The sequence below is a fragment of the Denticeps clupeoides genome, chromosome 2 (genome assembly GCF_900700375.1).
Source record: "Denticeps clupeoides chromosome 2, fDenClu1.1, whole genome shotgun sequence".
NCBI lineage: Eukaryota > Metazoa > Chordata > Actinopteri > Clupeiformes > Denticipitidae > Denticeps > Denticeps clupeoides.
Window position 1 is genome coordinate 31,662,812 of NC_041708.1, and position 14,702 is coordinate 31,677,513.

General features: G+C 44.1%; 1 protein-coding gene across 6 annotated transcripts in view; it reads right to left on the reverse strand.

The window, feature by feature from the left end:
- The window catches only part of arhgef4 (Rho guanine nucleotide exchange factor (GEF) 4), a 79,923-nt gene that overhangs the window by 28,527 nt on the left and 36,694 nt on the right, over positions 1–14,702 (reverse strand). For 4 of the 6 annotated variants that reach the window (XM_028970125.1, XM_028970127.1, XM_028970129.1 and 1 more), the window contains 2 exons: positions 14,241–14,525; positions 13,742–13,871 (listed from right to left, as the gene is read on the reverse strand). In XM_028970125.1, coding sequence (XP_028825958.1) covers positions 13,742–13,871; positions 14,241–14,525 — 415 coding nt within the window. Of the gene's footprint in view, positions 1–9,727; positions 10,125–13,741; positions 13,872–14,240; positions 14,526–14,702 lie in introns of those variants that run through there. The other 2 variants (XM_028970130.1, XM_028970131.1) reach the window with 2 other exon arrangements.

A 14,702-nucleotide genomic window follows, 5' to 3' on the forward strand; every position in this document is an offset into this window, starting at 1 on the left:
TAAAGAGCATAACCATCCTGTCTTGGCCTCTCTGCAAAATCGACCAACATTTTAATATTCTGGCCACACATAGATCAAGTCTGTACTGCTACATCTGCGTTAAATGTTGTACCTTGTGGGATGGATGATGAAGGCGGTTGCAAAGGTCATGTAAATGTTGCCATGGTGATTTTATGAGAAAAGAGGTTTGTATTTGGATGTGTTGAAGATAATCTGCTGGAAAATAATGCAAAGGAGGACTAATTACATGCTTATATACAATTATATAGTTTACATATATATTTGTTCTCTGTTTTTAAATAATATACACACACACCCACACAGACACATATATATATAATTCTCCACTGCAATATTCCATTTTATTAATTTGCTATATATTTAGCCTATTATTTATTAGTTTGTCTATTTAGAGAATTTACCTTATATTACAGATATTTACAGTGACATTTTATAATGACAATTAGCAACAGTTCTCTACAAAATGTAACTTTTGTAAATAAAAGACAAGGCATCTCAAAGCATCTGCTGCCATTAACAGTTATTAAACACATTGATTATGAAAGATTTATAAAATGAAAGATTTAAAAATGACTAATCTTAAATTACTGTTTAGTAGACCACACAGGGCAATACAAAATGTACAGGTCTTACACTGATCACCTGACAACATGTTTACAAATACGACCCATCTTAGTGACACCAAATGATAAACCGTTATTGTAACTTTTTGCAACTTTGAATTTATTTCAATATATCAAGAGGCAAAAAATGACTGATGCATTAAAAATTCAAGGATTGTAAACTGTTACGTCTGCATGTTTGTTTGTTGGTGGGGTTCTTATGTGGGGCTCCCGTGTAACTACTTGTAAATAGTGATAAATTTAAGGCTCTAATTAGGATCTATGATTGTAATGCTCTTCACGCTTCTGCACCTCTACTTCCTGTTCCCCATTAACAATTTTCTGCATCGCACGTTCATTAACACATTTACCCTCTGCTGAACTTCATACACACTTTCAAAAACAAATGTATGTCTTTCTTGTGTTCATACTGCTCATAAACCTATAAAACAACGACCCATGAAACACACACACACACATCTGCTCACTTTCTCACTCTAACATAGCGCCAGAGCCATCACGCTCTCAGCAGACTGGCAGTACCAGTGGCGCATCCTCAAGGGAGGCTCATTACCAGCAGACCCTCAATAGGCCTGCACCAGGCCATGATCTGACATCCACTCTACACACACACACACACACACACACGTTCACAACACATGACGCGAGGTGGTGAAGACACGTCAAGCAAATAAACAAACACATCTGTACACAAATGCTGTCATCAGTGCACAGTGTTTGCGAGTGTGTGACAGGGTGTGTTAATATGATGAAAGCTCTCATGTGCCAGTGGTGCTGATAAGGTTGACAAGTGATGATTCCCAGCTCTTGTTTTCTAAAAAACCACACACACACACACACACACACACTCACATACATACACATATCCTTTCAGAACCACATCTGAAAGGCCCAGCCCTGCTGCCTGCTGGGAAATCTCCTCCAGCGGGACACTGGTCAGTGGGGTATCACAGTTTAAAATTAGAGTGGAACATGGTGTTCCGTCAGACTCTTTGACCAGCATGAGTCTTTCTGTGTGTATGTATGTGTGTTCCGTACATGCGTGGAAAGAGCAAAGCCATAGTTGCGGGATTAATGCTTTCCCAGGCGCTTGTTTACTCCTTCTAAAATGTGTGTGTGTTGCACTCCTCCCCGGGTCATGGAGCAGCGCTCTGGAGGGAGGTCAACAGTCACTTCCATGTTAAAGCAACAGCTCTGGAATGTCAGGCCACATCCCAGAGACCAGTACAGGAGTAAACACAACCCACATCGCTAGGGGTGGGTCAAAGGAAAAAATTGACACAACATTATATCTTGACCTTTGCCTGGTATGCAGCACCTTTGGATGGTATGCAGTATTGATGCAATACTGGTACACGTTATGGAACACTTACACCTCTCTGTAAGAATCTTTTTTTTTTATCCACCAGATAGTAGCTATGTTAATCTATAACAGTAATCCAACAGGACTGTCCAAAAGTGTAAAACACAAAAATAATAATGATTAAAAAGTGACCGTGGCAATCATTTCATTTGAAAAAAACTGTCGATATGTGCTACAGGAACGGAGAGCTGGTCTCTCCCAACAAATGAATAAGCTCGTACAGTCAAAGCCTACAGATGGAAAACTGTCACAGGCCACGGGTGCATGAAGGACACGTCCGCACCACTGGGAACAAACAGTGGGTTTATTCTAATTAACGCGCACACAACCAAGACAGGACAACATTCCAGGACTCAACATTGACAATACGAAACAATTGCTGCTGGGAAAATTATAGGATAACAGAGTCTCTTTCTCTAGACACATAATGTTGTTGTTTAATAATCAGCAATAAATGTTTGCACAGTACTGTATTATTATTTCTCCACAATTCCAGGATCCACGGAATACTCTGTCTAGGAACGTCTGCTGCAGCTGGTGAATATATCCACATTTACGGAAATCCTGCTCTCTGTAAGGAGATTTTACGGACCGTCGTGGTTCTTGGTTTAAGGGATGTTCTGTATGTGTGGCATTGAAACCTGCAGGCTGGCCTGCTTATCACAGCGGGGGATTTCAGGCCTCTTTTTTTCCCTCTTTCTCTCGCTCTCTAATGCACAGCAAGGGAGACGTGGCCCTTCTATCAACGGAAAAGACACCCGATCGCAGTGCGCTGACCAGCGGCTAGTCTGCTGTCATTTCGGCCTAACTGTTTCAGACGGGATTCCACGGTGGGTTGGTCAGCCGTTCACTAAGAAAACTCTGCAAAACTCTCACATGACATGTCATCCATGATGAAATGGAGTCCCAAGCCATAAACTAAAGATGTGAAACAAAGACAGAATATATTCCTGCTGTGTCAAACAACACCGTGTGTGTGTGTGTGTGTGTGTGTGTATCCTCTTATTAACAGTATAAGCACTATTTGGCACTACTTTGTTGACATTATTTAACTCACAAAAGTGCACACATTAATATGTCAATAATATGTTTAAATATTTATAGTATCTAATTAGGCCTATATAGAAAGTACTGGATCCAGAATAAATAGTCCAAGCATTATCATATTTTGGTACTTTTATTTATTTGGTACTTTTATATATTTGGTACTTTTTATCATATTTTCCATGAGTGCCATCTTCATTTTTTCTATATCAATACTGAATCTGAAATGTAAAAAACCAAGGTTACAGCTGGGTGAGAGTCGGTCCATAGGAACCCTTCATTCCCACACCTTCCTGAGAGATAGGAGAGTCCACGGCATTCCAGAGAGTTAAGATGGGGGCAGACAGAGCGAGGAATAGAGACTGACGTTACTGGCTTGACCTTCTAAAGAATGGAATGGTTATCTTCCCTGGCACTTTCCTTAAAGCATGCTCATTCATTCCTGCTGTCTTCTGTCCACCCCCAACAACCTCCTCTCTAACTCTACCTCCTTTGCCCATGTGTCTGCACATTGTCATGCATTTTTTTTTTTTTTTTGTAAGACTCGCCACCAACAGACCGCACCACCTCTCTGCGAGGCAGCACAATTCTCTGGCAAAAAAAAAAAAAAACGGCCATGGCAACATTTCTACCTGCCAGAGAAGATGCTCTGCCATACCCCATGCTCCTACTGCTCTTGTGAGCTGCTCTCCCCCACTCACACACATGCCTACACACACACACATTACTTAAAATGCTCAGACACGCTGTTATCATGAAGAGGGATGACTCCAGGCAGGTCTGGGTTTTTTGCCTTATCACACATACCTTTCATACCCAGCATGCATCCCTACATGGTGTGTGTACTCCACACTGACTACTGTTAACTCTGTAGTGTAGCGCTGGCACCAATACCACAAACAAAACTGCAGCCAAAGTCCCTTTCAAAGCAGGATGCATCAGTCAGAATCCTCCCATTCGTTTGAGAAATGCTGAACTGCCAGCTGGACAACCATGGAGCATGCTGTCTGTGTAACCTTCTCTTTTCAGAGACACGGGAAAAAAAGCATCTGAACCCTTGGGTTCCGGTTTCCAGCGTCCCCAGCTGACTCAGCCCCCGTCTACGCGCAAGAGAAGTGAGAAGAGAGAGCAGGCTGCAAGAACACCAATTAAAAAGGTGTCATATTTTTTTTGTGTTACTTCGTCAACCACTCAGCATGAATGAACACCGAGAAGCGAGAGAGAGAGAGAGAGAGAGAGAGAGAGAGAAATGCCACAGTTGGCTTCTGTTCACAAATAAGGCAAAAATTAATAACTGATCACTTTAATGTATGACATTACTAATATAACCCATTTCCACCGCAGAGCCCAGAGCCCAAGCCCCGCCCACTACACAAGCCACAAAACGGGGGAGCACAAACACCTAGGGATGTACTATTCATCAGCAAAAGTTGCTTTGCTTGCTCCACCCCCCACCCCCCTTACACCAGACCTTGTTGGTTCCCGATCGGCAACATTTTGGTGCCGGTTCGGAGCCGGCAGCACATAGCGCTGTTTATTCTCATTTACATTTACATTTATGGCATTTATCAGACGCCCTTATCCAGAGCGACTTACAATCAGTAGTTACAGGGACAGTCTCCCTGGAGCAATTTAGGGTTAAGTGTCTTGCTCAGGGACACAATGGTAGTAAGCGGGATTCGAACCCGGGTCTTCTGGTTCATAGGCGAGTGTGTTACCCACTAGGCTACTACCACCCTTTATTGGTGAAGACTGCTATTCCTGTAATGCTATTTGCTGTCATGGCACGAGGTGAGGCGCCAACAGGTGCCAGGCACAGAGCGGGATGAAGGGCTGGCATCGGGCTTCACAGTGAAACGCTCGGGTGGCAGGTGAGGTGGCAGAACGGGAGAGGACAGACGGGAGGAGCGGAACGGGCCACACACACCCTCTTCCTGTTCCGCTTCTTCTCTCAGCGTGGCAGCGTCAGGCATGTGCCGCCTGCGGGAGGTTGTGTATGTGACTTTCAATCAAGCGCCGCGGAGCACGAGCCTGTCAAAACAGCATTATCCAAACTGCTCTGCTTCAGAGGCGAGATGGGCAGATGGAAGCAAGAATCCCTCCATTTTAGAGATGGTCGGGGGTACTTGCACCCTAATAAAGGAGTGTTTTAGCTCCACTTCACCCCTACAAAACATTTTTTTTCTTTGGTAGCATAAAGCAAGTGAGGCAGCACTGGACGAATGTCTATTTAAGGAGAAAGAATCTCTGACTCTCCAGAACGGAGAGAGGGAGAGCAGGAGGCGTCTTTATTTCGGAGCATAAAGAGGAGTCTTTATTTCTGATGAGACAAAAGCAAATCATTTCAGCATTCTGCATACTTGGGGCTCCGCCAGGGAGGTAGTCAATTACACATTTTCTGGAAAACAAAGCCCGTTCTGCTGTGCTGCTACTTATTATTAGATGCAGGACTCCCACAGCTAGTAAACAAGGCCATCAGTTGAGCTTTCGCTTGGTCCAAATAATGACTTCATAAGTTATCCCCCACCCCTTCAAAAAAAAAAAAAAAAAACATCCCAGTGTGTTTTTTATAACCACATCTCTTATAAGGGAATATTGCCCAGGGGATGCAAACCAAATTCTAAAGAATATTAACTCTAATGTTCTGAAATCTAAAATGGATTTGGATGAGCGATGACACTATGGGTGGTGGGGGGGTGGTTTCCTGTTTTTGATATGTCTAACAAGCTGCGGGGATGGAAATTTCGAGCAAGTCTTTAGGGTATTAGGAAAAGAACATCCCATGAAAATCCACCTTCACACTTGCACACACACATACATAATGTACCCGAGTCAGGCCACAACGCTTATGGAGGCACGGGCAATTCTGACTAGCACTGACATAGCTCTTTATTAAAAATACATCTTGATTGTTTTACAGGACCTTAATTAGCATATTTATGCTGTTAACTATCTCCACAAATTAGCCAAATCCTTTGCGGCCTAGTGGTTAAGGAAGTGGTCCCATAATCAGAGGGTTGCCAGTTCAAATCCGATCCACCAAGCACCGTCCCACACACTCACTAACAGTGATGGTTAAAAGCAGATGACACATTTCGTTGCGTCACCGTGTGCTGCGCTGCAGTGCACAATGACAATAACTTATTTTCTTCATCTTTTTTAATAGCAATGTACTAATGTACTAATCGAACTAATACAACTCACTATGTAATAATACCATCATTATCATCTATTTATTAAAAAACATAATTTATTGGATGACTGCTCCGCATCTTAAAACACTTAGTTTAAAATATTTAAGATAATTTGCATTTTGGGCACTACACATTAGGCATGGTGTTTGAATGGTAAGGAATCCTTAGGATTTATATAAATAAAGCTTAAAGTTTGAACTAACAATGTTTGTGTGGCAGCCTTATTTGTCATTGTATATTGCCTAACCTCTACAAACACAGAGCATGGTGGAAATCAACCCAGCACTGTTTCAAGGGGTATGATCAATCATGAGCACGTGTGTTATTGATCTACTGACTCACTTCTGTGACATAATCCAGCACCTTCCACAAACGAGAGCATAGGCTGCATTAGATCTGTTTTATGGCACTTCCAGTGCTGCAGCGATGCACTTGTTACAAGGCAATTACAGTTTTAATTGCTCCCACTGCTCAGCAAAAACCTCAGCCTGGTCACGCATACGAACAACATTCCCACCAGTGTATTCTTATAATAAAAAAAAATTAGTCGATTCTAAAGATTAAACCCCTACAATAAGAGGCACTCCAATCACTCCATCTTTACAGTGTGTGTAGCCTGTGATCATCTTTGTTCCTTGTTTTGTGAATAAGCTGAATAAATGGGAAGGTAACAGATCAATATGAAGGGACTGTGAAGGATCACCTTCAGCCCGTTCTGATGGAAGTACTGTCTTCCAGGGTAAATCTGAACAAGCAAGCAGTTATGAAAAAAACTGAGAAAGGTGTAAAATCAATCGTGACCTTCAGGCATCAGATCTCAGCATTAGTGATGACAGCACCTCCACCCCCAAGAAAACACCAAAACAGGGAGCATAATTTGGAAGAATGATGACCATCTTGGAATGATGACCATTTGGAAGAATGATGACCATCTTTCCAGTAGAGGAAATAAGCCCAAAAAGCATCAGGACTTTGGTGCTCAACAATCGATGTTCTGGTAAAAATTGTCCAGAAGTTATGAATGAACCTGTTTAGTTCCAGTTCAGTACCTTTTAAGGCCATTTGGTTGTGTTGTAAGTGACCTATTTAAAACTTTGGTAGGCAACACTGTTTTGCTGTCCACTTCTCCCCCATTACATTCAGTTCTCAGAGCTGCCACAACAAGTGAAGCGTTCGTCTCTGTGACCGACTACCCTTGTTTAACATTAGTAACCCTTCTTCCACAGCCAGAGAGGGCGCTTACGTTCACGATGCGGTTTTCAGAATGCAAACATGACACACAGAGTGCAAAAAAACGTGCCGTCAAAGCTGAGAAAACTTCACACAGCTACGAAATTCGTAATCCTATCTGACTCCAAGACAAAGCTGCTGTATGCATGTGTATGTGTGTGTGTGTGTGTGTGTGTGTGTGACAATGCCTCAGAGGACAGCCTGAGCTCTGTGTGTGTGTGTGTGGGCCATATTCCAACACAGACTGAGTAACAGCAATGAGAGAGAAAAGCAGAATTTGGAAAAGTGGATCAGTGATGTCTAAGCATTTAGACGGGTGTGGCCAGCTCCTGTCAGATGGGCTCAGTGTTTCTTCTGTGGACACTGGGGCTCCCTGTCGTCATGCCAAAATGTGTATAGACATCACACACACACACACACACACACACATGCCACAGAAAACAGGAAAATCTGATTATGATCTCTGTCTGAGCCCACTGCCACTCTATGTTTGGTCCAGTTAGAGCGAAAATCCAGTCTGTGTCCTAGTCTGCGAGGCTGACCTGATGAACGCCTAAAAAAACAACAAAAAAAAAACCAAGCAAAACAGCCCTTTCATCTTCTCCCTGGCCAACACTGACCCTCACCCTGATCCCTTTCCAAAGGTCAAGCAGTAAAATCAATCCTGCCCTGGCATTCCAGTTAAAACCCAGCCCTACTCCGGGAGCAGAGAAGTACATAAAGCCAAGGTAGCGGTGACTTATAAATGGAGCACAGCAAGGACTACGCTTAACCCTCTCCATGCCTGTGTGGGCACCAGTGGTAAAACGCATGGGCGACATATTAATGTTGAGTGAACAGGGAATTTTAATGGTTTGGCTTAATGATCAAGAACAGGAGCACCGTCACATTCAACGGCTCTTGGAATGCAATTCACCATCACAGTTCCCTATTTCTTCCCGACTTCTGCTCATTAAGCTTTGTCTAAGCACTTAAATGGATATTCCATGCATGTCAAATGTGAGATATTGTTTACAGTCTCCTTGGTTTTCACTTCATAGGACAATTGTTTTTGCTACATTAACTAGATAGTGACTGTTGATTAGATGTCTATTGGTTCATTGTTTTGTATTTGTCTTTCTTTGACGATTGTACAAATACTGGCATTACTATACAATTCAGTAGTATTTTTTAAAATATTTTCAGCAGTTCTTCTAGGTAAGCAACAGTTTAATAATATGTCAGGTTAGTGTAGGCTGTTCTCTCACTTCTCACAGTTTTCATCAGCGCCATGAAAATACGGAGGAGATGATGAAAACTCTGCATTTACTGAGTCTCAGGTTTCAACAGGCTTTACACTCAGTGTTCAAATCGGCTGAACAAGGACACAGAGATGGCGGAAGAGAGAGAGAGGGAGGGAGGTAGAAAGCTGAGATATTCTCACTCTGATTTTCGAGACAAGCAGAGAGGTGAAAGGCTTACTGGTCCAAGGACACTGCTGTGTGTGTGTGTGTGTGTGTGTGTGTGAGAGAGAGAGAGAGAAAGACACACACATATCACTGACTTCAGCCTCCTCACATGGAAGAAGCAGTTCAGCCAGAAGCGCCTCGCCACTGAATGTTTACAGTCAGCAGAAACATCACCGGCTCTGTAATCCCAAACAGGACCCACATCCCTGTCACCATGACAGCCGCTGGCAGGAGCGGGGGTCAGCCTCGTCCCCTATACACACTGGGCCCTTACGTCACCAGGCTGTCTCTCCTGCCATTTTTCCTTCGTTATGGACAACCGCGGATAATGCCACCCCTGCTCCCTCTCATTCAACTTCAAGCATTCATGGACCCAATCATGTGACTGTAGCTAAACAAACAAACAAATAAATAGAATAAATGAATACTAACACACTCTCTCGACAGCCGGAAAAATAGCAGTGATCCACGAAAAAAAAAACAACAGCTCCAATCCTTCAGCCATTACAGAACTGCCTCCCCGCTCTCTCTCACACACACATGTTCACCGTGAGCTGTGCATATGCTGCACCTGTAACTACTGTCCAATCCCACTCATCTGACACAGCGTATCACTACCTGCCCGAGGGGGTGGGGTAGTTATCGCAATTTGTCCCGCCTCTCCCCGACAAACAACAATCGCTTTTCCTTTTAATGTGCATCCTTTCCTTTTAATGCAACAAAAAAGGGGAAAAACTTTAACATGATTCAACATCTTGTGAATATCTGATACCCCTCCATTCCGCTGTCTGCTCAGGCTCTTACCGGTGGTGGAGTGAAGGCTCTCCAGGCTCCAGTATTGGGCGAGGATGCCCCGCAGCGTGCCCCCCATGCTACCCGGGCCCGGCCCCTGGCCGAGGCTGCTGGTGTCCGAGTCGGGGGACAGGCCGGAGCTGCCGCTGCTGCTGCCACAGCTGCCCCCTGGCAGCGGGACCGAGCCCTCTGAGCCCTGCTGGGTCCTCATGGGGGCCCGGAGAATGCTGGTATCAGCGTGAAGCCGCTGGTGGTGATGCTGGTGTCGCCTCAGCAACGGGTGCCAGGGGAAGAGTCCCTGGAGGCTGACTGTGTGTGTGTGTGGGCTGTGTGTGTGTTTGTCAGTGCTACCCTATACCTGGCACAGCTCTGCTCTCCTCAGCCACTGAGCCACTGAGCTTGTGCAGCTCTCGCCGGCAGTACCGCCTCCTCTCCCTCCCTCTCTCTCTCTCTCCCTCTATTCTCTCTCTCTCTCTACCGCTGTCTCATACACGCGCACACACACATACACTGACATCAGTGGGGCTCCATTAGGGAGGTTCTCAGGCTTGAGCTGATATGTGACCGAGGCGTCGCTGAAAGGCGCTCTTCCTCTCCACCTGCCAGACCCCCCATCACCCATCCAGGCTCTGAGCAGGTCCCAAGGCGACGCCGTGGGGAAAGAGCTGCTGAAACCTGGCAGGGTGGGATAAAACCCCACTGCCTCTGAAGCTGTCAGAGAGGAAGAGAAGAGCCTGGGACTTCCTGCCTGTAGGAGTAGAGGCTTAAGCACCAGTATGGTCCTGATTCTGTATATGGATGACTGGACATTTACAGCATGTCCTGTCTACAAATGGCATTCTGTATTACCTCTCATTAGTGTGATTATATGAGATTCTCTGACTTGCAAAAACAATTTGCCAACAAAAGAATAAGCAGGAGTCTATTTGATGCATGTAGTGATCCACTGCAGTGATTCAACTAACCATATCTTATGAGATGGCAGTGGAAAGGATGTAAATGTGTTTCAGAAGGCTCAGATTATTGGTCAGCAATGAAACTGTTCAACACCAGGAAGGATAGTGAAGAACCATCAGCAGAAAGATATGGTCTGAAAATTATCTTTAATCACTAGGATGGGTTTTGGCCGAGCGGTTAAGGAAGTGGCCCCGTAATCAGAAGGTTGCCGGTTCGAATCCAGATCCGCCAAGGTGCCACTGAGCAAAGCACCGTCCCCACACACTGCTCCCTGGGCGCCTGTCATGGCTGCCCACTGCTCACTCAGGGTGATGGGTTAAATGCACAAGACAAATTTCACTGTGTGCACTGTGTACTGTGCTGTTGTGAATCACAAGTGACAATCACTTCACTTTCTTCTTAATAGTGAATGTAAAACTATTTCCATACCCAGAATGCAGCAAGAATGAGAGTAAATATCTGTAAGGAATGATGGGCCAAAATGATGGGAATCAGTGTAAGAAATGAAGCAAATGAAGCGATGCACCCATCATAAATAGTCCCTACTGTACAGGCAGTGTACTGGGGTACTGGTCTGGGTCTGGAAATCAGATGACTGTCTGATCTTCAGCTCATTATTGTGCACTTGTTCAATAACGGACATTAAACTGTACTTATAAAACCTACATTTACAGATACCATTATTTTAGACATATCTAGGCATGCTAAGTCTAATATATAATTCTTTCTGACAGTCTCTAAAATGGGTTTATTCTGATCATGGCTTCAGTGTGTACAGGCTCGGCTTGCCGGACACCACAGAATTGATTTCCCTCAAAAGCTGTAAGATGAAAGGGGTTTCAAAGTGCCTGCTTATTTAGTCTACAGTAAGCACCTATGCTGACATCCCACAATAAAGCACCGGAATGAGACTAGCCCACTAAACTTGGGCATACAGTCAATGACAGTAAAATATCTCAAAACCAGGATCGATCCTTCAGCTGTCTAGAAATCCTGAAATGGGGTTCTGAATGGGGATTCACTGTTACAATACAAATACAGAGGAAAAGGAAGACCATCCTAGTCACCTCCTGTCATATGTGTGTTATAGCTAGCGTTGATACAGCACACACACATATACATACACACATTTTTCACACAAAGGGTTGTGGAAGACTTGCTGGCACAGAGACAAAAGCCATTTTAGGCATAAATTTCGATTGGATATTTTAGCCGCGCAAAGTAACCAAGATGAGAGACATAAAAAGAATCTCAATGGCCACTCCAGAGAAAATCAAAGCTGTGCACCACTAAGGAATAACATGTATTTAGGGTCTGGCATTTAAAAAAAAAAAAATGTATATATCAAAGCTCCATGATCACATGGTTCTCGGAAACATCATTGCTCAGACCAAGCATCAGCTGCATTTTGTAAACCCATCAGCACAGCACTGTACAATGGATAAAACGTGTGGTATTTGCAGTAAGTGATAAACTGGAGGGAACTTTTACTAAACGGAAGACATGAATGGACTTCAGATAAGATGCCTACATCAGCGAAGGTCAGGGAGATATTCAGGCAAGGATACCACACAGTTTTCAGGGTCTTCAAGTGTGAATTAAGCGGTTAAAGTGTGTTTCTGTACATAATACAGTCCATTCAACAACATTACAAAACTCACACTTCTGCCAAACATGGCAATGAAAGAAGCAATGGCTAAATCATTAAATGATGGCAGGGAGACACGAGTATGTGACAAGAACGGTGGTTCAAAAGGCTTTCATCTGCCTTAAACCACAACTGAGCTGACGTCACTGCAACACTTACCTTACCATCCCAAAATCAAATCAACACAACTGAATCTGATTAACCAGATAGCATCTGCTGCTGGACGCTGACCTCACTTCAGGAATATGCATGTCTGTGTTTCGGGACCCTTTCGAGGGGGGGGGTTGCCTGTTTTTCTCAGGTCAAACAGTAGAAATATGTAAGATGATCGCCACACACAATTATAATTACAGCATCCAGCCTGCACAGTCACTCTCTCTCTCTGTCTCTCTCTCTCTCGCTCTCACATATACACACACATACCTTCCAGACATGAGGACTGGTTCAATAAGCACTCAGGTCCCAGTGGGCATCTCTAGATAAGCATGAATGGAGCTGACTGAGAGGGGACCTACTTTATTAAATTTCCTCTGAAAAGGGACCCTTATTCAGCAGCTAATGAATCTGTAATGAATCAGTGGAATGTTTTCCTGGGAGGGCTCCTCCACCAGTTTCTCTTTATCAAGTGTTTTGTCAGAAGAAAAGCAATGGGGAGGGTTTGAAGTGTTAAATAATGAAAATTATAGGACCCTTCAGTAAGCCTTTTGTGCACCAGAAAACAGTGATACGATCTGTGAACTAGAGGAAAAACAATAAACTTTCCTTGAATAGAAAAAAGCCACTGCATTCCACTATATGCATATTCAACAAAAAGCAAAATGTTCACATTTACATTTACATTTACGGCATTTATCAGACGCCCTTATCGAGAGCGACTTACAATCAGTAGTTACAGGGGACAGTCCCCCTGGAGCAATTTAGGGTTAAGTGTCTTGCTCAGGGACACAATGGTAGTAAGCGGGATTTGAACCTGGGTCTTCTGGTTCATATGCGAGTCTGTTACCCACTAGGCTACTACCACCCAAGTCAGAACCAGTCAGTCAGAACCAGAGCAGGTTCTTGGTCAGAACATGAGAATGGTGCCACTGTATAAACTTAAGCGTCAGCAGATTTTGCCATCTGCTGGCCAGACAAAAGTACTGCACTGATGTTCTCCAAACCCAAACCATAATTGGCTTGAAAGCAGCATTTCCAAAAATGTACTTGTTTTACCACAGATGTTGCAGACATCATTTAAACTGACTAATCCAGGCTTTGTCGGAGCACAACATTAAATAAGTCTGCTTAAACACAAATCCCCATGCACATCACATCTCACCACAACCGGCAGCAACATTCCGATTATTGGGATATTAATGCAGACATTTAACACTGAAGCTGGCAATCGCAAAGCACTGAAGAACTAAAGCTGATGTACTCACAAGGGTAGGAGATGCGGCGTCTCCAGCCCAGGCAGTCCAGGCCGATAGGAGTGCTCTGAGAGAAACTGTGGGCCCTCAGGGGCATGTCAGAGAGGGTTTCCATGGTAGACAGAGAGAGACGAGCCCTGGCCTGTGGAGGAGGATCACTGGGGATCAGAGGAGCACTACAACTATAAAGCTTTTAATCAGCTTCTACATTTTTTTTTCATGATAAGGTTTAAGGATTTGAGCACATTTTTATTCTGACGCATTATATATGTTAACAATCTAAATGAAACAAACAGGCAAGGTTTCATGAAATTCACACATTCCTTACCCTGAAAAAGATACAGAAAAGTATATAAAAGACATATATCTCCATGCAGGAAGTGGTAGTATAAAAGAAGATGAATGTGAAAGAAAAAAGTGCATCTATGAAGAAGTTTCATAGGAGGAAGAAGAGAAAGACACGATGAGTCACTTATCGACAGAGGAGGGCCAATTGATTAAACTGTCTTACGTTGTCCATCTCCTCTGGAACGCGAGAGTTTAGCTCACGCACGGCTCTAGCTAGCTTCTTCTGGTAGCTCTTCTCCTCCTCGATCCAGAGATCGTCCGAGCAGCACCGGCGCCTCGGGAATGCACGACGACGCTTTCGCCCACTGAGCGCACTCATCTCTGAGTCGTGCCTGAGATCAGTCCTGGCAGAATTTGACCTTTGTGCTCCTGCTCTCATGGTGACCGGCAGGTCTGACACCCTCTTTGATGGAGACTGACTGGCAGGTCTACTGCCATCAGAAGACGCCTTTCAACAACAGTTAGAATTTCAGTGAGACAGTTGTGAACGCTCAGTGTCACCTGCTCATACCTGTTTGAGAACTCGGCTAGTCAAGTGGGTCACGTGGCACCATAACAGATCACTGAAATGCTGCCTGTACAGAAGCACCCGGCTTTAGCCTTTTCCAGTGGTTCATAAACTGAG